Source organism: Physcomitrium patens, chromosome 11, assembly GCF_059467195.1.
Source record: "Physcomitrium patens ecotype Gransden chromosome 11, ASM5946719v1, whole genome shotgun sequence".
Lineage (NCBI taxonomy): Eukaryota > Viridiplantae > Streptophyta > Bryopsida > Funariales > Funariaceae > Physcomitrium > Physcomitrium patens.
Window position 1 is genome coordinate 12,847,890 of NC_143420.1, and position 24,055 is coordinate 12,871,944.

Below are 24,055 nucleotides of genomic sequence, written 5' to 3' on the forward strand. Positions count from 1 at the left end.
CCATACGATTTTTGAACTTTAATATAATTATCATTTATGGGTTTGTTTAGAATAGTGTTTACTATTCATTAGGACAAGTGTGTGGGTGTGTGTATATATATATATATATATATATATGTACTAGAGATAAAAGATCTATACCATCAATAATAAAATTTATTCATCACTTGTGAAAAGCATGTATTGTACTTCACAACATGTTGAGTCAAATAATGTAATTACAACATTTTATTTTTTGATTAGTATCTTTATTAAACTATCATACACTCAACGTTTCAATCTTTCAAGATTTTAAGTTAAAGGAATTTTAAACTGTGATTTGGTGTGTGTTTAAATCGAGGTTTTCATCATTTGATTTTGCATGATTATTAAAATAAGTTTGATTGTATTGGCTGCAACAAGATAAGAGAAAAAGAATAATCACTTACTACAAAAGCTATAGGGTTGTGTAAAGATTACTAAAGGGACTTGTGACAAATGACATAAATGTTGAAAATTACTGTATCTCTTGATTTCAAATTATTCTTCTTTATTTGTGTGCTTCATTTAGCATATAATTATTAAAATGTATATTTTTGAATTTGGCATACACCTTCAAAAATAAAGAAATCTATTAATATATATTAAAGACAAGACAATGAAAATATTGAGACAATGAAAATATTGCAAATATTTGTATTTCGTGAAAGGAACAAAAATAAAAATAGAAATTATTCAATTGATCTATGATAAGATTAACAAGATGTGTTTGTATTAAGACATCTAAGAGAATATTTTATAAAATAAAATTATAAAATAAGGATGTTTAAGAATCACATTTGCAAATTTAGCTTGTTATTTTGTTAATGACTATTTATATGTGTCAAACTTTTAAAACGAAAATAAGAGTTTTTTTTCTTGATTCACTAATTAGAATTGTATAATCTCTCTACTTGATATGTTTGATGGACCTGCTTGCTATAAACAGTTGCTCTTATAGCTTAGCACTTCCTATTTAGTAGGTGTTTTGAATATCTTATAGATAGTCTCTAGTAGATTTAGTGGCTTTGGTATTTAGTTTGATGAAATTGTGTAAATAGTAATATAATTTACAACAGACAATAGTAATATATTTTACAATATATGGATCCTTGATTTGATTGCTCATATTATATATGTCCTTAAGAGAATTGGTTTTACACTTATATTCTATATTACAATAAATCTATGTTTATGGGGAACGATATACTATTAAAAAAAATCTGAAAAGTGGCACAATTTGTAACAAAGTAATTGATAAAATTATGAGAACATTGATTATTGTAAGAAATACTTATAAACTAGAACAAAACTTTATTTGGTTAGATGTAGTAGAAATAGTTGATTGTAAATGGACCATAGAGGGCAAAATTATGAACATTTTTTTTAAGAAACTTATATGGTGATGAAGATTAAGAGGATTAATAATATATATGAGCTTGTAGAAGCACTTTAAAAATTTGAAAAAGTTTTTTTTTTAATCTACTCAAAAGAAAAATTAAATAGATATAATCAATTTTTTGAATATATAATTAAATCAAATAAGTGAATTAAAGAATTGTAAAACAACACAAGTGACAATTCTTTTAGTAATCATATTCTTAGAAGATAGATTTATTCAAGCATTGTGCATTTGAGAAGCAATGCAAAATAAGATTTGATATTATTATTTTTTGTATTGAAGATATGCAAATTTAAAATATTATAAGTATTTTAAATAATTAAATATAATATTTTAAAATAAAATATACACATATTTGACATAATTGTACTTAAGATGATATTTCTAATGGTGAAGTATAAGATGGAAAGATACAAAAGTGAATACAACAAATATGTTAATAGAACTAATAATAGTTGAAAAGTTCAATAGAATATATTAGACTTGCCAATATTTTTTATATTGTTCTTATAGGGGTTCTAACAAAATACACAAATACTACTATGTAGCTTCTTTTAAATAGAGAAAGCAACAATAACATATCTACAATATGATATATATATTATTTGGTGTATGTTTAGGATATTTTGTAAAAACTCTTAAAGAAGTTAACAATTGTAGTGCTTAACTTAATAAAATACAATTGTATTTTGTATATAATAAGTTCTTGGTAAGACAACTCTATTGTATGATTTTTTTTATACATGCATAATTTTATGTTTTTTTATTTAAAAAACTAATATTATGATTTAAATAATAATAAGCCTCAAAAAATTAAATAAAAGTACTTGTTAATTTATTACTATTATTATTATTTTATTTTAAATTTATTTTCCTTTATAATAAAACTTGATTTCAAAATTTCCTAATAAAACATTTCATAATAAAACATTTCATAACAAAACATTTCATAATAAAACTTGATTTCAAAATTTCCTATCAAAATTTTCTTGAAGTTTATTAAAATACTGTACAAACATCTAGAAGAGTGAAATACTTTTATTGTCTTAAATAACAATAAAACAAAATAAAATAAAAATAAGAGCAACATCAAAAGAAAGATATAAAAAAGAAAAAAGGAAAGAAATTGGAAGCAGAATATTGGACATACTAAAAGAAGAGCAAAGCCTATAGTAGGAACTAGAAGAAATATGTATATAAGAACAAGCAAACTTTGAAGAAAAACTTGCTAGAGATCTCAGACTAAATATTAAAAAAAAAGACAGAAGCAAACTTTGAAGAGGAATTAGAAGAAGCACACGCAGAAGAGAACGATGAAGAAAACATAGAAGTAGCAGAAACAAACAGTAAAAGCAGGAGGAGACGTGAAAGCATCAGGAGAAAAGACACAACAACAACAACAAGAACAGTAGTCGAGGCAAAGAAAGGGATTGGAGTTGGAAAAGCACTAAACAACGACCCATTGTCACACTTAACTTCCAATTGTCGATGCAAAAGTCTCTATATTCTCCACAATCCCACTCTCTCTCTCTCGCTCTCTCACTTAGACTGTCTCTGTAGCAGCCGACTCGCTTGAATCACCCCACTTCACCATCACTGAATCAATGCACCTCGATCGATCGATCGATCGATGGGCACTGTTCTGCAAAGTTTGCACATCAACCTTTTCCAATCTTTCCAGAAAGCTTGTTGCTTGACGTGTATCTAATAGCGTTATCAGCGGGAAATGAGAGGCATGATCCTTGATGTTAAAGCCAAAAGTTAAAAAAACGTCTTTGCTGGGAGTAACTTTGACTGAGAATTTATTCACTGTGTGGATACCGCATTGTTCAAGTGGTGGTTATTGTTGTCGAGTTATTTTTAGGTCATCGTCGATACCTGCCGACTCCAGTCACTCAAGCTCAAATTAGAAACCTCGCTGATCCCCCCAAGCTAACAAACTTGGAACTTAACCATGAGACCACTCAATGAGAAATACTTTCGCCAGGCTTGTTACTAGTTAAGTCACAGATGATTTACAATTAAAATCATCTGCTTCGGGATTTGCAGGCCTATTCTTGGTTTCACTCTAAACACAGTACGTAAAATCAGATAACTAAGTAATACACTGTCAAACTCATGCCACGCTTAGACCATTAGGATCATACATCATCTCAATCTCCTTCCACCATCAACGCAGCACGGGAATGAGCACCGGAGGCTCATCTGCATCCCTTCCAGTGGCAGAAGTCAGTGTACGTGACCCACCCTTGCCACCGCCAGCACGAAATTAATACAAAGCCAACACACAACCACCCACTCAAGGCTCACTTCTGGACACAATTGTATCAGACACTAGCAGAAAATTATTTTCTGAGGCAAATTGGCCAGACAGCTTGTAAGACAGACACAGACCTGCAGGTGAAATCGCTGCGGAGGTGATGCTGCTGATGTCGATGTATACCGACACCCGGTGTCTGCGAACTGATCTTCCTCCACGGCTGTGAAGATTGCCACGCAGTAATTTACTAAATAATCAGATGCTACCCATACCCCAGTTCATGATTTCTTAGCAAAACTCAACAAAAAATCTCATCTCAACATGGCTTGCGTGTCATATTTGTGTTGACATGATGTTTGATAAGAAATTAAAGTAAGTAAGTTAGCAAGTATGTAAGTATCTTAACATAAAAGTTGAGATTGAAAATATTGTGAGTGGAATTTTTTGGGAGATTTATGGTAACAATTCTGTTTGTTTTTCATTTATTTCTTTACTTTTTTGTTTAATGCATGATGGTTTTAGAATGATAAATGTATAGTGATACTATATAGGAACTGGATATTAACAAGTGGGCTAACAAGCCAATTGTAGGAGAAAAATCAAGAAAAAATTATATATATATATATGTACAAAGAAATAAAATATTCAATTGATTTATGATATTAAAAATAGAGAATCATAAATGCTACATCTCCAATTGATATTGCTACATTCCACAAGACTTTTACACAACTTAAATTGACTAAAAAGTGTGCTTTTATGTTTAAGGCATGTTTGACAATCTAATATTTAATCCCAATACTGACCCAAAAAAGAATAAATCATATTTTGTATATTTTTTGTAGTCAAATAATTTTTATTTTTATTTTTATTGAATTAAAAGTTTTTTGAAATAATTTTTTTATAAATTAAAAAAACAACTTGGAACATGGTTTTTCAAAAAATATTCATTGTATTCCTTTCAAGCACCACCATTTTTTAAAGCAAAGAAAGGAAAAAATGCACAAAGAAAAGTAGCGTATTATTAGCTAGTTGTCTATAATGAGGTTACATGGAGTGTAACAATATCAATTGGAAATGTAGCAATAACAATTCTCTAAAAATGTACATTTTATTAAATTTTATTAGAACATCAAATCTAGAAATAATACTAATTTATATTGATAATTTAAAATATATTTTTACTAAACATATATAATAAAAAATAAATATAAAAACAAATTTAATACCATGTAAAAAATAGAATACAAATTATTTTCTCATACATATATTCATGATTAAGGTAAATCTACATAAATACTTTGTAATTTTTTAATTTTTTAAACTCAACATAAAAATGCATATTATATCCTTTAAAATACAACTTACAAGATTTTTTTTACCTTACAAAAAAAATTTTAAATTTAAAAACACACACACACACACACACACACACACACACACACATATATATATATATATATATATATATATATATTATATTCAAATAATTAAAAAAGCAAAAAATCTAAAAAGTTTTTAAGGTCTTTGAAACATTATTAGATAGTTTGTTGAAGTAAAACTGAAATATTTATATTTAAAATTATTATATAGAAGAATAACATCTAGTTCTCATTTCTATTGATTTGCATACAAATATATATAATATCACAGATTTATTGATTAATTTTAAAAATTATTTAAAATAAAATTTAAAATAAATAATTCTTTTTATAACTATTAGCTAGTGAAATAATTATTCAATTAAAAAAATCTATAGCTTATAACATTGACATCATTTATCTCTCTTTTTTTTTAAAAAAAAAAAAAAATCTTGTATGTAAGAGAAACCAACACCATTTTTTAGATTTAAATAAGGATGTGAAAATGATATTGATGACAAAAAGAAAGCAACAATGGTAACTATTATAATGTTTAACAATTGAAATAGTTGCTTCAAGTACAGTATAGACTTTGGATAAACCTGTATGAAGTTATGAACAAAGATTTTAAATAACAAATATTATTCCAAAAATAGATAGTCACAGAATTTTCGTTACAATTTCCAATAAAATAATTATTAAATTCATTATTAATTTTTATATGATCTTGAAAAAATTAACAAAATCTTACAAAAAGACCTAATAACATCTTTTATTTACATAAGAACAAAATACCAATAATGTTTATGAACATGAAGAAAGAAAAAAACAATACTTATGGAACCAACAATGTTTATAATGTAGAAGTGGACTTAACTAACTAAATAAATAAATAAATAAATAAATAAATTGTATATATACAAAAAAACACATTCTCTCATCTTCAAATAGATATTATATATAACATTTTCTTATATATATATATATATATATATATAGATATCTTCATTAAAACTTTCTCATCACACAACTTGAAACTAAATTCCTCTTATTTCTTCTTAAAGCACACTTGAAGCATCACACAATTTCTAGCGGAATCCAAGGGCCTATTTATTACCTAAAGCATTACCTCACCCCAACTTAATATTTAAATGTGTGTACCTCGATCTAGATTGTTTTCAGTCGTTGAACATGTCTGCACTTGACGACGTGTGTGTTGTGTGATTCCATCCCATGTGACTGCATTGCTACACCGAACACTCACACTTCAACTTGTGGGTCCCTTGGATGCAACGTCAATGCTCAGGATACATGCAGACAGTCATCATCTTCACTCCTGCCATAGCTGTCGCTGATGGTGGTTGCAGATTTCGAAGCATGCATATCGCAGGAATGGATCGAAGGTAAAACTGCCCTCACTGGTTTCCGGAGAAATGAATCTGAGCAGGAAATAGATTGATAGAAAAGATAGAAACAGGAAAGTTATTTGTACCGATGATTAGTTGGCTGTGAATGTTTCAGGGTCATCTGATTTCATGCCTCCAATATTAGAATGCGCAGCTTCACCAATGCGTGATGACTAGCCGTGAGAACTCTTGTTTTATCTTTTAGTTTTATATAAAACCAGGTGTAATAGTATGGTTGAAGGCTCGTTTGTTCAAAAGCCTCTGTTCGAGGTTCCATGACAATCAATCTTCAATGCCCGAGTTCCTTAACAACAACATTGTGTACTATGTGAACGATGTTGATTACATGGATCACGTTTCACCACTGTAGAATTTCGAAACATAGGTGAATACATCATCAGTCTCTCGACCAGAACCTGGCCGACTTAAACTCACAACATGCAGGGAAAATTCGCGCACAGACACAGTCATGTGCTTTTGCGAAAACTAGACCGATGAACTGCAAGAGCCTGGAGTATTCACTTATGGCTCCTAAACAGTTCTCAGAATACAGTGGCCCTGAAGACTCAGTCGAAAAGCTCAGTATCAGAGAAGATCGATTGCAACTACAACGTCTCTTCCTGAAAATACCACCGCCTGCAATTTACTGCAACAAACTAAACAACACGATTCAGCAATGTGTCCTCTAACTCCAACCTCCACTACTGAGAATGATCACATCTAGTTTTCATACAGCATGGCACCAGCAGCTCGTCATGAAGACCAGCATCGACGATTATGGAACAGTGGCACCTGCACGACCAAACATCATCAGGAACTCAATATAAGCAACAGAATAACCGACGGGACACTTGAACCAACCAAACAATCCTACAGCAATAAATCACAACCTGAGAGACGCACCTTTGCAATTGTAGCCGTGGGTGTAAGTGAGCCCAGTCTTAGCCTGGCACTTGCTCGGCAGCTGGACAGCGTCACTGGTTCTGATCCCCAACGACGAGGCGGCATCGCTGGTCAAAGCATCGCACAGGCACGCCAGGCCATCATCCATCGACATCACCCCCGCCAGCGTCTCGCAGCACTGATCGGTGGGCTCCGCGCCAGTCGTCACCGCGTCCAGGCAGGGAGAGTACTCGGTGAGAGAGCGGCACTGGGCAGTCGCACAGGTGCACGCCATCGCCATCGCCAGCACCACCACCAGAGCTGCTGCTGCTGCTGTTACCCCAGAGCTGTTGCTGCAGCAGCCCCCCCTCCTAGTCACCGAGTTGTTGTTGTTCGTCATGACCGGCTTTCTTCTTCTGCGAATCCCGAGCTCGTTCGTGAGCTTGAATATGCCAATCTAGATAAATGAGCTGCTCCAGCACTGATCGAAGCTGCTGCTGCTGCAGAACATCAGTCTGAGCAGAGCGACCGCGGGTGCGAGCATCTATATGCGCTGCAGGAAGAAGGTTCGCAGTCATGGGTCGAACCTACCCTTGGTCTTCAGGCGCCATGCGGAATAAATCGCGGTCATAAGAGGATCTAAGAACGATCTTAGGGATCATATGAGATAACTTGTGATAATAAGGGGACGAAATCACGGTCTTACTGATCATATGAGATAACTTGTGGTAATAAGGGGACGAAATCACGGTCTTACGGATCATATGAGATAACTTGTGGTAATAAGGGGACGAAATCACGGTCTTACGGATCATATGAGATAACTTGTGGTAATAAGGGGACGAAATCACGGTCTTACGGATCATATGAGATAACTTGTGGTAATAAGGGGACGAAATCACGGTCTTACGGATCATATGAGATAACTTGTGGTAATAAGGGGACGAAATCACGGTCTTACGGATCATATGAGATAACTTGTGGTAATAAGGGGACGAAATCACGGTCTTACGGATCATATGAGATAACTTGTGGTAATAAGGGACGAAATCACGGTCTTACGGATCATATGAGATAACTTGTGGTAATAAGGGGACGAAATCACGGTCTTACGGATCATATGAGATAACTTGTGGTAATAAGGGACGAAATCACGGTCTTGGGGAAGTGTGAGATAAATCGCGGTAATAAGAGGACGAATTCACGGTCTTAAGGTGTCATGTGAGATACATCGCAGTCATAGGAAGGCATAATAATGGTATTAGGGTTACGAGGGGTAACTCGTGGTAATAAGGGTACGAAAGCACGGTCTTAAGGCTAGAATGATGGTTCACGGTCATGGATGGGCGATATCCACGGTCTACCTTGGGTTCCCAGAAGGGCACTTGTCACTGTTATCCTTCTTTTGGTTTGATGTTAGTTATGTATATTGTCTTGTTCTTTGTGATTTTTATTTTTATTTTTCGTATTTTTTTTTCATTATCGGTTTTAAGGATCCCTTATTAATTTTTAAATTTTTTTTATGTGCTGTAATTTAATCCTTTAATAATTAAAAAAATGGAATATGAAAGAGTGGAAAAGGTCTTTTATTAGTTTTTCTTTTTTACCAAATGAAAATTTTCATGAAGGCATGTTTTTTAATTTTAGGAATAAGCATAGAAGAGTATGGATAGAGGTGAATTGTTTCCTTTTTTACTTGTATTTGTATTTCTTTTATTGCAGAAATTATATTTGAGTGAGAATTAATTAGAGGAATTTTTAAAATAAAACTCAAAGATAAGAAAAACTGCTGTTTTTCAGAAAACTCTATGAAACCAAATACAAGGCAAATTGAGAACAAAATATGATGCAGAAAAAACTGAAGCTTAGTTGATTTGTATCTTTATTTTTATTTTTTTGAAAGTGCATTTTAAATGTCATTCTTCAAATATTACATGCTGATATAATTACATTTATGATTTTCGACTATTATTTAAAGTTGATCATTAAGAAACTCAATGTAACATGAAACATTATCATTCATAGTATAATATACAAGAAGAACAAAATAATATTGAACCTTTTTTCTTTTTATGGTTCTTCAAATATGTCAAAATTCTTCAGATTTTATCTATTTTACTTTGGTAAGTTCTTTTACATACCATAATTTATAATTTAAATACAAAATGAGTTTTAGAAAGTTTTTCTAGTAAAGTAACTGTTCTTTTAAAGACTCTTGTTACAGAAAAAGAAATTGTTTGTATTTGGTTGCTACCTTAAATAAATCTCAGCAACTCATTTTAAATCATAAAAAATTAAAAATTAAAATAAAAGTATCTAAATTATGTAATAATTTCTACTTTTTTACGTATTCTGAAAATTATCTTCTTAATAGATAGCAGGTTATACCTCAAAAGATATTTTTAAAAAATATATCAATATACCTTTAAGAAAAAAATTCACATATGATATTATATATTTATTTTCTAAAATAAACTAAAATTGCATAAATCAATAAACAAGTTATTCTGCACTGTATTGAAATAAATAAACCGCTTTCACTAAAACATGATTTAAAAAGAAGGTTTTAAATTTAAATAAATATATTTTCAATAACTTTGTGCAGTATAATGTAATTTTTTTTGACAAGATCGATAAATGATATTTAAAAAAATTTATGGTCCAAATATTAAAACTGATATAAAATAAAACTTATAATAAATTTAACAACTAAGGAAGTTATAAGTTTATTTTTAACAACATATTTTTTTTATTTGATTAAACAAATAGTAAAATCATTTTTTGTGGTGTTTAATGTTTCAAATTAATTTGATTTGTAAATATGATAACATTGAAAAGACTCTTTTTATTTATTACTTTTCTATTTTATGCAAGTTTTTAAATCCATCAAACATAACCATCCTACAAAAATCATAGTTTGATATCTTACCAAATTTTAGTTAATTATATACAATTTATTTACACTCTACATAAGAAAATTAATCATGCAAAAGATAAACAATACATTTCATAACTTATTAAATTCAATTTTTAGTACCTCCACACTTTTCTAAATATCCTCACAATTTCACATGAGTATTCTTTATTGACAATATTTCACACTACAAATATCATATATCTAATCAATTACAATAGTAAATAGTCATAACATTTTAATGACTCATCAAATATTCATATATCTAGATTTGTAGCTAAATATATCACTAGCAACTTTTTTCCAACTCCTAGCATTCAATATCTTCACCATCAATGGTTTTTATATAATGTAAGTTAATTAATTCATATAAAATAATACCACACCATCTTCCTAAATTTTCTATCAAATCCATATGAATAAAATCTAGCTTACAATAATTGTATCCAATTCTTTCATTTTCAAAAAATTCAACATGCCAATACAAACACACTAACATATTAACCTTAAAACCTACTTCTCAAAACTGCAATAAATATGTATCTTATATGTCTTTTCTCACAAGACCACAAATCATAATGTCCAATATCTAAGTCCATTTCTCTAATCTTGAACAAAATGAAACAACTCCCATGAAACCTTTCAAAAACATACAACTTAGTAATTGATCACCATCCAATGTAAGTCCAGTTTGGTATTCATGTGTATTCATTACATCTAATCAAAATTAGAGCAAAGCCACCATCCTTGTGTAATCAATGTATTTTTTTTGAATGAACAAAAGATGAAACTTTCTTGACATATCTTGTAATGCAATGAATAGATGCTAAGCACTTCATCTACTATACTCAGTTGCAAATTGTAGAGATTGGTCATCCGCCAACGCAACCCAAATCTTCTACAAAATCCACAAAATCAACACTAGCCGCCCTTCTACTCCAAACGATCAATACAACCACACCTAAACAGATAGCATACCAGAGATGCCCTCCATCGCATGGAATCATAACAAGGCATCAACCACAACACTAAAACCTGTATATACCCAAGAAGTAAAGCAACTACTCCATACCCTACCAAGTGATGCTATGAACCTCCTATTTGGAGAATTATATTGTATAGTACACTAGTCTCTTAGTCTCATGTGTAAAATACTATCTACTATATATTGACCTTATACCAAGAGTTGTGACTCTTGGTGTTACCATGGTATACATAATATATATATATATATATATATATATATATATTGTGTATCAATTGATCATATTAATAATAATGATGTTTTCAATATGGTATCAGAGCTATAAAAATATTCAATCCTCAAAATAAGCTTTGGTGAATGCTTTATTAAGAAAATAATTGCTGAAATTACAAAAATAGTTTATAATGAAAATAATATCAATACAATTCATTATAATAGTAAAGGTTCATGAAGAACTTGAAGTTCATCAAACCATGAAAAGCAATTTGAGACTTGAAAATGGCAACATACAAACCATAAGCAAAGATAAAATTGAATTGATCAAAAATAAATTTATAAATAATTACAATTCAATTTTAAATTAAAAATATTGAAGATGACATAAAAAAAGGACATTAATCATGTCCCAAAATTCGATGGTTCATAGTTTAACATATGGAAACATAGACTAACATTAGTTTTCAAGATTGAAAAGTTATGGCCCATAGTAAGTGGTGAAGAACTCTTACTAGTGGAACCAACGGAAGCTAAAATAGCTGTCGAAATCCTAGCTTTACCTGCCACATAAGTAGGAAGTATAAGTGCATGGATAGACAAGGATACCTTGTCTTTAACTATAATTAATAATTGCCTAAAAAACAATATTGTTTCACATATACAATCTTGCACATCAACAAATTCAGCATGGCAAGAATTAGTAAAATATTTGAATCACATGATGCAATAACTAAGATGTATTTAAAAGACAAATTATACACCTTAAAAATGAGAGAAGGTGATAGTATTATTAAACACATACATACCTTTAGAGCACATATGGAACAATTGTTGGCAGCAAGATTAGTAGTTCTAGATGATGAAGCAATTCTCACTTTAATGAGAAGTTTGGCTCTAAGTTATAGATCCTTCATTAGCTCCTTAAGAAGGCAGCATAGGATTACATTAACATCCTTGATAATAGATTTGATCCAAGAAGAAATATTCATGAAAAACATGAATTTAACATCTGATAATAATTCAACCTTGTATGTAGGTAAGAAATTTTAGAATATTAAAAAAAGATCTTATTTTAATAAGAATTTTAGGAGAAGTTCTTAAAGAGAGAGTAACACATCCAAAGCACATGAAAAGAGTAATTTTGCTATTAAGAAATATTTTTTTTGCAAGAAAACAGGTCACTTGATCAAGGATTGTAAAACAAAAATAACAACTGAAAATTGTAATAACAGAAAAGAAACAAATATTGTTACCAAAACAAATAAACTATATGTGGCAGCACTTATAGTTAAAGAAAATCCGAATTCAATGTGGTATTTGGACTTGGGAGCAACTCAACATATGTGTCATGAGTTAAAAGGATTTGTTAAATACATCAAAAGTAAAGTCAAACAAGTTGTCTACTTAGGAGATGATACTACATCATATATAATAGAAGAACAAGGTGATGTAAATATCAAACTTACAAATGGTGATGAGAAGATCATACCTGATGTATTATACATATCCGGATTTGCAAAGAATTTATTCTTTGCCAAGCAATTAAATAAAATAGGAAGAGAAGTTTGCATAAGAGATGGTACCACTACACTTACAAATAAATTTGGTAAAATCATTGCATTATGCAAATTAAACCCAAATTTATATGAATTAGGTACAACTATACTTTCAAACAAGCCTCAAATTGCTATTTCGACAACAATATAATTAAATAAAGTTGATTTGTGGCACCTAAGACTAGGACACATAAATCCTCAAAGACTCAAATAAATACAAACCATGGCAAAGGAGATTGATTCCTTTGATGAAAGAAAAATTACCTTATGCCAAGCTTGTATAGAGGGTAAACAACATAAAGAAAAGTTTCCTATACAAGATGCACAAAGAGCTATCCAATTGTTAGAATTTATACACTTTGACATTTGTGGACCTATACAAGTAAGCACACATTCATGATGTATTTACTTCATCACATTTATTGATGATCTAACAAGATATTGCTAAGTGTATTTGATGAAACACAAATTTGAAGAATTTGAGAAATTTACCTTATACAAAAAATTTGTAGAAAAATAAACAAGTTTCAAAATTAAAACCTTAAGATCTGATTATGGAGGTAAATATACATCCAATGATTTTAAAGATTTTTGTAACAAAGAAGGTATTAAACAAGAATATACTACAGCCTATACATCACAACAAAATGGTATTTTTGAAAGAAAAAATAGAACATTAATAGGACCAATACTTGCAATGATATCCTATTCAAACTTATCTAAAACTTTTTGGGATGAAGCACTCCAAAAAATAAATTGCCTCCAAAATAGGAACCCTAAAAAATTTATACAAGTTACCAAAACACCATTTGAATTATGGTACAAATGACAACCAAATTTATCCTACCTTAAAATATTTGGTTGCAAAGCTCATGTATTCATTCCTAAAGAAATAAGAAAGAAGTTAGACTCTCATTTGCAAGAGGCTATCTTTCTAAGCTATAGTGAAGAATCTAAAGCCTAGAGACTTATGAATATACAAAGTCAACAAATTCTTATTTCAAGAGATGTTCTCTTCAATGAGAATCTACATGATCCACAAATAACTCCATACTTACAAAAAGATAATAAAGAAGTCTTACTAGATTTAGAATTATTAAAATACCTTTCAATAACTAAAAGGACCAATGAGCAAATCCTCCCTTGTGTTGAAGGCATGTCTTCCAATATCAATGTTACTACCACAAGAAATACATGTATTTGATCAATCACCAATACATAGTATTCTTTCAAATGTGAGAGAACAACCCCCTTCTCACATTGATGTCATAGAAGACTTCTCTCAACTTTCATTTCCAAATGATCAAAAGATCTTACCTCTTGCAGATGATGAAGTACATTCCACATTGAAGGCTCCAAATCTTCCTACTAGTTTTAGACCAACAAGAATTATTCAACCAACCACAAGATTTTTGGAGTCTATACAAGGTAGAAAAGGATATAAATAACAATGTAATCGACCTCACCAAGCCCACCTTGTTTCTACTCACATAGAAGCTTCAATCTCCATTCAAGAAGCAATGAAGAAGGTTGATGCTCAAGAATGGCAACAAGAAATCAATGCTGAAATTACATCCTTAAACAAGAACAATACATGGTACATGACAAATTTACCTCCTAATCAAAAACCAATCAATTCAAAGTGGATTTTTAAAATCAAAACTAAAGTTGATGGAAGTGTTGACAAATATAATGCAAGGCTAGTTGCTAGAGGTTTCACCCAAGTTCAAGGTATTGATTACACAAAGACATACTCTCTTGTAGTCAAATTTAACTCTATCAAAGTTCTTATTGCTTTAACCACTCAATATAATCTGGAAATACATCAACTAGATGTTAAAACAGTCTTTTTAAATGGTTTTATAGAAGAAAATATCTATATGACTATTCCTAAAGGATTACCCTCTTTTCAGACTAATAAGGTATGTAAATTAAATAAATCCCTATATGATCTTAAACAATCATCTAGAACATGGTATCAACGATTAGATCAATATTTAATCCTTCATAAATACCAACGTCTCAAATCAGATGCAAACATATACATCAAAAGAGAACATAATCAAGATTTTACCATAATTACAATCTATGTTGATGACTGTATTCTTGTCAGCAACAAGCTTCCTTTAATTCAGCAAGTCAAAGACATTCTCTAGCAAGAATTTGACATGTCCGATCAAGGAGAAATCCATTATACTTTAGGCAATGCCATATTAAGAAATCAAAAAGAAGGATGGATCATCCTCCATCAAGCCAAATACTTAACAAATAAACTTAATGAATTCAATATGTTGAATTCTAATCCATTAAGCACTCCAATTCAGCCAGGAATTTGTTTAAGTAATGAAGACTCTATCACTTTATTTAATTACCCCTATTCTCAAGTTGTTGGCAGTTTAATGCATGCCATTGTTAATTCTAGATCCGATTGTGCTTATGCTATCAGTAGTTTAGCACAATATTTCTCTAAACTAGGACCTATACATATTCAAACTTTAAAAAGAACTATGAAATATATAAAAGGCACATTATACTTGGAATAAAATATCAACACTTATCTCAAGGTGATATTCTCCATGGTTATTCTGATGTTGATTAGGTAAGTGATAAAGACACCCGTCGCTCCACCTCTGGCTTTTGCTTCTTACTAGCTCAAGGAGTTATCTCTTGGGGCAACAAGAAACAACAATCTGTTGCTTTGTCATCCATAGAATTAGAATACATGGCTTTAACAAAAGCAACCATTGAAGCCATATGGTTGAGAAAATTATTACATGAACTTGGATTCCCTCAACATGCACCAACCATCATATACTCACATAGTCAAAGTGCAATTGTTCTTAGTGAAAATCCAAAATATCACTCCAGAAGGAAATATGTGGACACAAAATACCATTTCATAGGAGAAAAGATACTTGCCAAGGAAATTAAATTATAATATGTGCCAACAACACATATGACAGCAAATGTATTTACAAAATCTCTTCCCAAAGAGAAACATTTTCAATGCCTATCTCAATTAGGCATGTATCCTATTCCTCTCAATTCAAAACAAGAAACCTATTCTACAATAATTCAAGCATTGCTGGTCTACTCAAAATCACCAAACCTTCTACAATAACCATATTTTGATACATCATGGAGTGGGAGAATACATAGTAAGCTACCTCAATCTAAATCCATGAAATATCACAATACACAGATTGACGCCATTGCAGTAGTGCAACCCGCCACGGCCGATCTTGCATTAGCTGGCGATTCCACTGCAACAGGGGAGCCTGCCACAACTGATCTTGTATCAGCTCGCGACTCCATTGCAACAGCGGAGCCCACCATAGCCGACCCCGCATTGATGGTCGATCCCAGCGCAAAGCCCATCAAGACGCCTACATCAACAACCGACCCCCATCAATATATACGCAAGCAACTGAGTCGATCTTCATGGCAGCAACAATCTTCAATAGCAGCAGCGCCTCTAATAACAACAACGAAAATAGCTTTGCATCAAAAAAGGAGTGTGCGCAAAGCAATCATGAAACACAATCTAACAATAGTTCAAAATCAATAAAGAAACACATACCTTTTCAGATTTGAAGAAGTAGTGGCAGAGCTACGAGAGAGCTCTACATCAATGCAACACCCAAAAAGGAGATTGAAATCCTATATTGCTCATACATATTTCTCATAATGGATGAACTTTCGCAAAAGATGAAATCCAATTCAAGAATGAAGATTAGTGTACTAGTGGGAGTATTGAGAGAATTATATTGTATAATACACTAGTCTCCTAGTCTCCTGTGTAGAATACTATCTACTCTATATTGACCTTAAACCAAGAGTTGTGACTCTTGGTATCACCGTGGAACACACAACATATATATTGTGTATCAATTGATCATATTAATAATAATGACGTTTTCAACACCTCAGCATTGAGCCTCGACCCAAATCCTCACCCACACATGCAATTCAACAAAAACAAGTTTTCATGCGCACCAGCCAAGTAGAGCTGTTATCACCATATTGCTTCAAATCCAGTTAACGCCTTGACGCTAGAATCCTCCAACACTTGCACTCATACTGCAGTCCGCTCAACCCACGACATCCTCAGTACCACACCCCTCCCCCCGGATCAGAATCGCACTACATGATACCTTCTTCTGAACAACAAAATCTCCACAAGCGACTGACGTGCTGGTGCCAGTCGCACGAGCCTAAATATAAAATCACAACACGAAAGGAATAGCTTGCGCAGAAGCAACAAAGCACATAGCATGTGGTGAGGGTGACCAGAGCAAACAACCCTAGCCCGCTCGTGCTCGGGATCCGGTCACATCGTGGATGAAATGGGTACTGATTTGTGGCCGGACCATATCCACGGATGGATAAAAACGTTGCTCAAAACAATTCTCTATTACTGTCGGTTGCATGCGAGACAGTGCACTTGTGAGATGCGAGCTGATGTTTGAATAATTTTGTATTATTGTCATCTCGCCGCAGATCGGCAAGTGATAACAGGGCTGAGAGAGATTTCAATTCAGAAAGCCGGAGACAATAAGTGTGATGCTTGTGTCAGAACCGAAGGATGAATTGGAGGCGTCACAGCTTGCTGGTGATGGCAAGATACAGTATGTATTGCTTGGTTGCTGGGTTAGTAAACCCACTTGCAGACCAGTTTGCGTGCCTCCTCGAGGACAAAGCCATTTTGCTTCCTTACAAGATGCAGTCGAGGAGCCTCATGAAACCCCGATTGTGCATCATGTGACCGACAAGGATGATAATAATTTCGACGAGACACAATGCAATTTTGTGCTGTTGAATGATGGTTCCTTTGACCTTTCATCTTTCAATTTGCTAAGTCTAGGCATCTAAAGCCTAAACATACAGATCTGCACTGTTCCATATGTGGAGCCATATTATCCCCTTTTGCCCATGAAGCGGTAAGGAAAATCAAGCGGTCATGCAGGAAAGCGAGCTTCAATATACGTTCTACATACCTGGAGAAGACAGAATAACGCATTCTGCAAGTCTAATCTTGTCACCGTGATTCTTCAATATGAAAATCAAAGGGAATACTGAAAAAGCACAAAAATACTATTCTATCTAAAACCAACATCCATTTCATCATCCAACACCAAATCCAATTCTTACAACTCTACCAAACAACCAACTCGCTGCCAAATACATGTCACTGCTACAATTAATATACATTAACACCCGGATTGGAACAACCAATGTCTCCGGACATTCTAAACATACATGTCGATGTCCGCCGACCAGGAGACGTTCAACCCACTGGGCAACATCAAACACTTCAAACGTTGATTCCAACCAATTCACAACCGTCCCAATGACCCCAACCTGCAACACAGGGTGATCTCCGAAACCACATCCAGCACAACCACCACACAAATAATTTCCAAGCATTCACTCATGTGCACTACCAACACCCTTGTGTGCTGCATGAAATGCGTTTGATTGCTTTTTTGGATTAAAGAACGCGACACCGGTATGAGCTGAGCCCATTTTTCGACCTCGGAAAGAATGTGGTACATACAACTGTGCGCTACCAATGAAAACCTCCAGATCCATGGCAATGGCGCAGGATTCCGGGGTTGCCGCAACTCAACTAATGCCCTATGTGTCGTCGGCGCCGCAGCCGGCTTGGCTTCACGATTACGCCACGGCACCTCTCAATAGCTTCGTTCGAATCCGCCCTACTTGTCCGTCCGAATAAAATCCACGTTGCGCTAGAAGGAATCACCGCTGCTCTGCGGAGCTCTCCGATCACCTGAATCCATTGGCAAACTGCAACTGCACATCACCAACAGCAGACGCAATAGATTCTCGACAATAATTTATCAGGAGTTTTCTGATATTCCAGTGCGTGGTTGAGAACCGTAACCGTAGTAGATACCCGGGAGTGAGTCGACGTCAAAACACACTGACTGGTTCCCGCCCTCTCTCTACAAAGCGCGGGAGTCGTGCATATACACGTGGCGTAGGTGACCGGCTTGAGCAGCAGTTGTTCGACGAACGACGTCGATCGTTGTCGTTGTCGACGTCGGCGACGAGGAATGGACGAGAGGCTCCGTATTGTCGAGAGAGACTCGTCAAGGCTTCGAGCTTCCGAAACCCCCCCATGATGCATAAAAATTGCCATGGTGATGTATGTTTGCATGTCGACTAGATGCAAGGCGTCCACGATCAATCTCGCGCGCGTTAATGGTTTTCAAGAACGTCGTGCCTCTCATGATCAGTGTGAGGATTGTTTTTGTGGAGGATTTGTTGTTGGTTTGAAGAGGAGCAGGCAGTTTTTGCAGGGCTTTGGCTAGGTTTTGGTAAGCTTTGGAGAGGTTTGGGCGATGGCTGGGGGAAGGAGAGGAGCGGCTGCGAAGGAAGAGGAGGTGAAGATGGAAACAGAAGCTGGGGAGGAGGAAGATCCCGAGGAGATAGCGGCAATAGAGGAAGCAGCAGCGGAGGTTGGAGATGAGGATGTGCCGATGGCAGACGGGTCAGGGGAGGAAAGTGAGGATGAGGAGGAGGAAGCGGAGGGTGGGACGAAGAAAGATATTGCGAAGCGAGAGCGGCAGCGTTTGCACGAATTGAAGAAGCGGAAGAAGGCGGAGGTGGATCAATTTCTTGCGGAGCAGAATAAATTGGTAGATAGCGACATGAATACGAAAGCTAAGGGCAGGTTGAAGTTTCTGCTCCAGCAGACGGAAATTTTCGCTCACTTTGCTAATGGGCCGCAGTCTGCCAAGGACGCGAAGAAGGCAAGTAAGGGGCGGCATGGAAGTAAGTTGACGGAGGAGGAGGAAGATAAGGAGTATTTGAAGGAGGATGATGAGGATGTTGGGGCTGCACGGGGGACACGGTTGCTGGTGCAACCTTCGTGCATCAATGGTAAGATGCGTGAGTATCAGCTTGCTGGGTTGAATTGGCTCATTCGGTTGTATGAAAATGGCGTGAATGGCATCCTTGCCGATGAGATGGGGCTCGGGAAGACGCTGCAGACCATTTCACTGCTTGCATATTTGCATGAATATTGTGGTATATCGGGTCCGCACATGGTGGTTGCGCCGAAGTCGACCTTGGGTAATTGGATGAACGAGATTCGGAGATTTTGTCCTGTGCTGCGGGCGTTTAAGTTTCATGGCAACCAAGAAGAGCGGAACTATCAGAGGGACGAGCTGCTTGTTGCAGGAAAATTTGATATTTGTGTGACAAGTTTTGAGATGGCTATCAAGGAGAGGACTGCGCTGAGAAAGTTCAGTTGGCGGTATATTATTATTGATGAAGCACACCGTATCAAGAATGAGTCCTCCATTCTGGCCAAGACCATGCGTCTTTTCAGCACGAATTACCGGCTTCTAATTACTGGAACTCCACTTCAGAATAATCTTCATGAACTCTGGGCTCTTCTGAATTTTCTTCTCCCAGAAATTTTTAGCTCGGCCGAAACATTTGATGAGTGGTTCCAGATATCAGGCGAAAACGACCAGCATGAAGTTGTTCAACAGTTGCACAAGGTGTTAAGACCTTTCTTACTGCGGCGTCTCAAATCTGATGTGGAAAGGGGTTTGCCTCCCAAGAAAGAAACCATTCTAAAGGTGGGCATGTCAACTCTCCAGAAGCAGTACTACCGGGCTCTCTTGCAGAAAGACATGGATGCTATCAACACTGGTGGTGAAAGAAAGAGGCTTCTTAACATTGCCATGCAGCTTCGGAAGTGCTGTAATCATCCTTATCTTTTCGAGGGAGCTGAGCCGGGGCCGCCCTACACCACAGGGGAGCACTTGGTCGAAACCGCGGGGAAGATGGTGCTTTTAGACAAACTGCTGCCCAAGCTGAAGCAGCGACAATCTCGCGTTCTGATTTTCTCTCAGATGACTCGGCTCTTGGATATTCTTGAAGACTATTGCCAATTTCGTTCTTATCAATATTGTCGGATTGATGGTAACACCAGCGGTGATGATCGAGAGAGTTCGATAGATCAGTTCAATGCTCCCAACAGTGAGAAGTTTTGTTTCTTGTTGTCTACAAGGGCAGGAGGATTGGGGATCAATTTGGCAACCGCAGACATTGTCATCCTGTATGACAGTGATTGGAATCCACAAGTTGACTTGCAGGCTCAGGATCGTGCACATCGTATCGGTCAGAAGAAAGAAGTGCAGGTCTTCAGGTTTTGCACGGAGTTTACAATTGAGGAGAAGGTAATAGAACGGGCATACAAGAAATTGGCCCTAGACGCCCTCGTCATTCAACAGGGACGTCTGGCTGAGCAGAAAGCAGTTAACAAAGATGAGTTGCTGCAAATGGTTCGTTATGGAGCTGAGAAGGTTTTCAGTTCTGGTGATAGCACGATTACTGATGAAGATATCGACCGTATTATAGCAAAAGGAGAAGAAGCAACTGCAGAACTTGATCAAAAGATGAAGAAGTTTACAGATGATGCTATTAAGTTTAAGATGGACGATACGGCTGGTCTTTATGATTTTGATGATGCAGATGATAAGGAAGATGGTAAGAGTGACTTTAAAAAGATCATAGCTGATAATTGGATAGAGCCTCCGAAGCGGGAACGGAAGCGGAATTACTCGGAATCTGATTACTTCAAACAGGCAATGCGAGCCGGACCTGTGCCTAAGCCCAGAGAGCCACGCATACCTCGAATGCCTCAATTGCACGATTTTCAGTTCTTTAATACGCAGCGACTTACAGAGCTTTTTGAGAAAGAAGTAAAGCAGCTTTTACAGGCTAAAGCAGCAGGGACTGGCGAGGATGTCAGGGTCATCGAGGATGTAGAGGAGGGTCTTACGGAAAAGGAACAGGAGGAGAAAGAGCAGCTACTCTCGGATGGTTTTCAAAATTGGTCCCGACGTGATTTTGTTGCCTTCGTGCGAGCATGTGAGAAATATGGACGTTATGATTTGAAAAGTATTGCGAGTGAAATTGACGGTAAAGCAGAGGAGGATGTGGAAAAGTATTCTAAGGTGTTCTGGAGTCGGTACAACACTTTGAATGATCATGAAAGGATTATAAAGAATATAGAGAGAGGAGAGGCTCGTATTTCTCGTAAGGATGAAATCATGAAGTCCGTGAGTAAGAAGCTGGACCGGTATCGAAACCCTTGGTTGGAACTTAAGATTCAGTATGGACAGAACAAGGGGAAACTCTACAGTGAGGAGTGCGATCGGTTTCTGTTATGCTCTGTACACAGATTGGGTTACGGTAACTGGGAGGAACTTAAGGCAGCAGTGCATGCATCTCCTGTGTTTCGTTTCGACTGGTTTGTGAAGTCTCGGACACCGTCGGAATTGGCTAGGAGGTGCGATACTCTGATTCGGCTTGTAGAGAGAGAAAATCAGGAGCTTGACCAGCGGGAGCGACAGGCACGTAAAGATCAAAAGAAGATGAACAAGAGTAGTCCTTCTCCTGGTAGAAGAGGATGGGCTAACTCGCCCAGCCTAGAGGAGGTGCAGGGTAATAGTAAGAAACGCAAATAGGCAAGTCCTGAACTCAATACTTGACGTGCGGGTTACTGTCTTAGTTTCTAGTCGAAACTCAAAAAGTATGCAAGACATTCTCAGAGTTTTGCCGGAGGGAACAGTGATTTTGATCGCAATCATGTCGAGTGTAGAGATCTCAGTTATCGTGCGCAATGATGTTCATAGAACCTCTGGAATGGTATGTGCCACAACTGTATTTTGTGTGGAATAGTAGTTTCCTGTATGATGTTTTCGGATGTGTTCTGAATCGCTTTAATTTCTTGAGAACGTTGGTTAAGTTCACGAGGTACTTAGTCTGGGTAGTTGATTTGTATGTGCAGATTCAGGGTTGAATGAGCATCTTTCTTTTTGGCGTTGACTTCAAGGTCACCTCATAGGTGCTCTATGTGGGATATGCTGTGTGCTTGACAGCGCCTGGATTCTCTAGTTTTAGGTTTTTAATACTTGATTTTTCCCAATTTTCCTATTGTACAGCAGGAAAGACAGTATCGAAAGCTTGAGACAGGACCCAAAGTGTATCGAGGAGCTAAAAATGACTGGTTCCCTGCGCCTATGCAAAGACTCAGGTTTTCCCAGCTCAGCTGTCAAATTTAAATTGAAAGCTGCTTTAAATCTCCAGCGTAGGCCTGCTGTTTCAATTGATTTCAGCTAGTGACAGCGGCTATCCATAATGTAGCATCATTCCATAGGTCGTACTTTTTATTGGGAGGATCTCTCTTGCATACAAGCTTGAATTCTTGTAATTTAGATTCACCCCTGCGTGTTCTCTTCCTGATGATCATACAGAAAGCAGGTTGGTAGACATCGGACTAACCAGAGAGGCCAACAGCAGATACAGCTGAGGTCGACTTGTAGGGATATGGTTTCTTCTTTGCCCTGTCAACTGACTTTTGGCAAAAACTAAATTGCTCCTGGAGAACGGATAGTCGTGTTTTGACGGTTGGAACATTTGCATCATTTTTCACTGTGAATGTGTAAAGGTTTGGAATGGTTAGAATCCTTAAGTTATCTAAGTACAAATTGTTAAGATAATAGTTTCTCTGTACTCATCATCATGGCTTTCCTTTTATTTTTTGATTTTTTCAGGAGAACATGTCTTTATAGTACTGGAAACTGAATATAACGATAGTATATCATGATGTCAAGAGATGAACAGTTAAATTTTTTGTTGAGATGAACCGGTTCAAACATACTATTGTTGAAAAGCTTATAATATTGTTAGATACAGTGACTGCCAAAACTGTATGGAATCAGTAATTCTACCATTAGCCATTCATATTTTGTAATTTACTGCATTAATAGCCAAATCAGTTGGTGATTCAAGTTCTATTTTAAGTAACTAATACAGTAACTTTGGCTACTAAAGTACAAGTCCAGCAATGCAAGATAGATTGAGAATGATAACCAAAATAAATTACCACTAAAACTTAGTTATGTTAACACTTAGGTTACAATGTCATTATGCAATCTAAGCTACAAATCTAACATGCAGAAGTGTTAACATAACTTAGTTATGTTAACACTTAGGTTACAATGTCCTTAT

The 24,055-nt window shown here is 35.3% G+C and overlaps 2 protein-coding genes and 1 long non-coding RNA gene across 24 annotated transcripts; 1 reads left to right on the forward strand and 2 right to left on the reverse strand.

Moving 5' to 3' along the window:
* Window positions 1-6,748: 6,748 nt before the first annotated feature.
* On the reverse strand, window positions 6,749-7,840 carry LOC112288458 (uncharacterized). The gene is made up of 2 exons (XM_024532637.3): window positions 7,351-7,840; window positions 6,749-7,239 (listed from the first exon to the last, which is right to left on the reverse strand). Exons 1-2 carry the CDS (start codon window positions 7,727-7,729, stop codon window positions 7,223-7,225), a joined length of 396 nt encoding a protein of 131 aa, XP_024388405.1. The 5' UTR covers window positions 7,730-7,840; the 3' UTR covers window positions 6,749-7,222.
* Window positions 7,841-11,787: 3,947 nt separating this feature from the next.
* Window positions 11,788-17,874, reverse strand: LOC149988154 (uncharacterized). Of its 17 annotated transcripts, none has more exons than XR_016505568.1 (7): window positions 16,581-17,874; window positions 16,168-16,386; window positions 15,075-15,690; window positions 14,318-14,365; window positions 14,106-14,178; window positions 12,251-13,776; window positions 11,788-12,004 (listed from the first exon to the last, which is right to left on the reverse strand). It is a non-coding gene; the product is annotated as an uncharacterized LOC149988154 (long non-coding RNA). The 17 variants fall into 17 exon arrangements; XR_016505564.1 differs by adding an exon at window positions 13,848-13,884 and having other exon boundaries at window positions 12,251-13,311; window positions 14,318-15,690; XR_016505565.1 differs by having other exon boundaries at window positions 12,251-14,178.
* Window positions 17,875-19,122: 1,248 nt separating this feature from the next.
* Window positions 19,123-23,702, forward strand: LOC112288589 (putative chromatin-remodeling complex ATPase chain). Of its 6 annotated transcripts, none has more exons than XR_016505551.1 (3): window positions 19,123-22,690; window positions 22,833-23,078; window positions 23,299-23,702. XR_016505551.1 is itself a non-coding variant. In XM_024532905.3 (2 exons), the coding sequence occupies exon 1, from the start codon at window positions 19,366-19,368 to the stop codon at window positions 22,507-22,509; it is 3,144 nt and encodes a 1,047-aa protein (XP_024388673.1). In that variant the 5' UTR covers window positions 19,123-19,365; the 3' UTR covers window positions 22,987-23,702. The 6 variants fall into 6 exon arrangements, 1 of the variants encoding a protein (XP_024388673.1); XR_012218529.2 differs by having other exon boundaries at window positions 22,987-23,078; XR_012218530.2 differs by having other exon boundaries at window positions 19,123-22,509; window positions 22,987-23,078.
* Window positions 23,703-24,055: the final 353 nt, after the last annotated feature.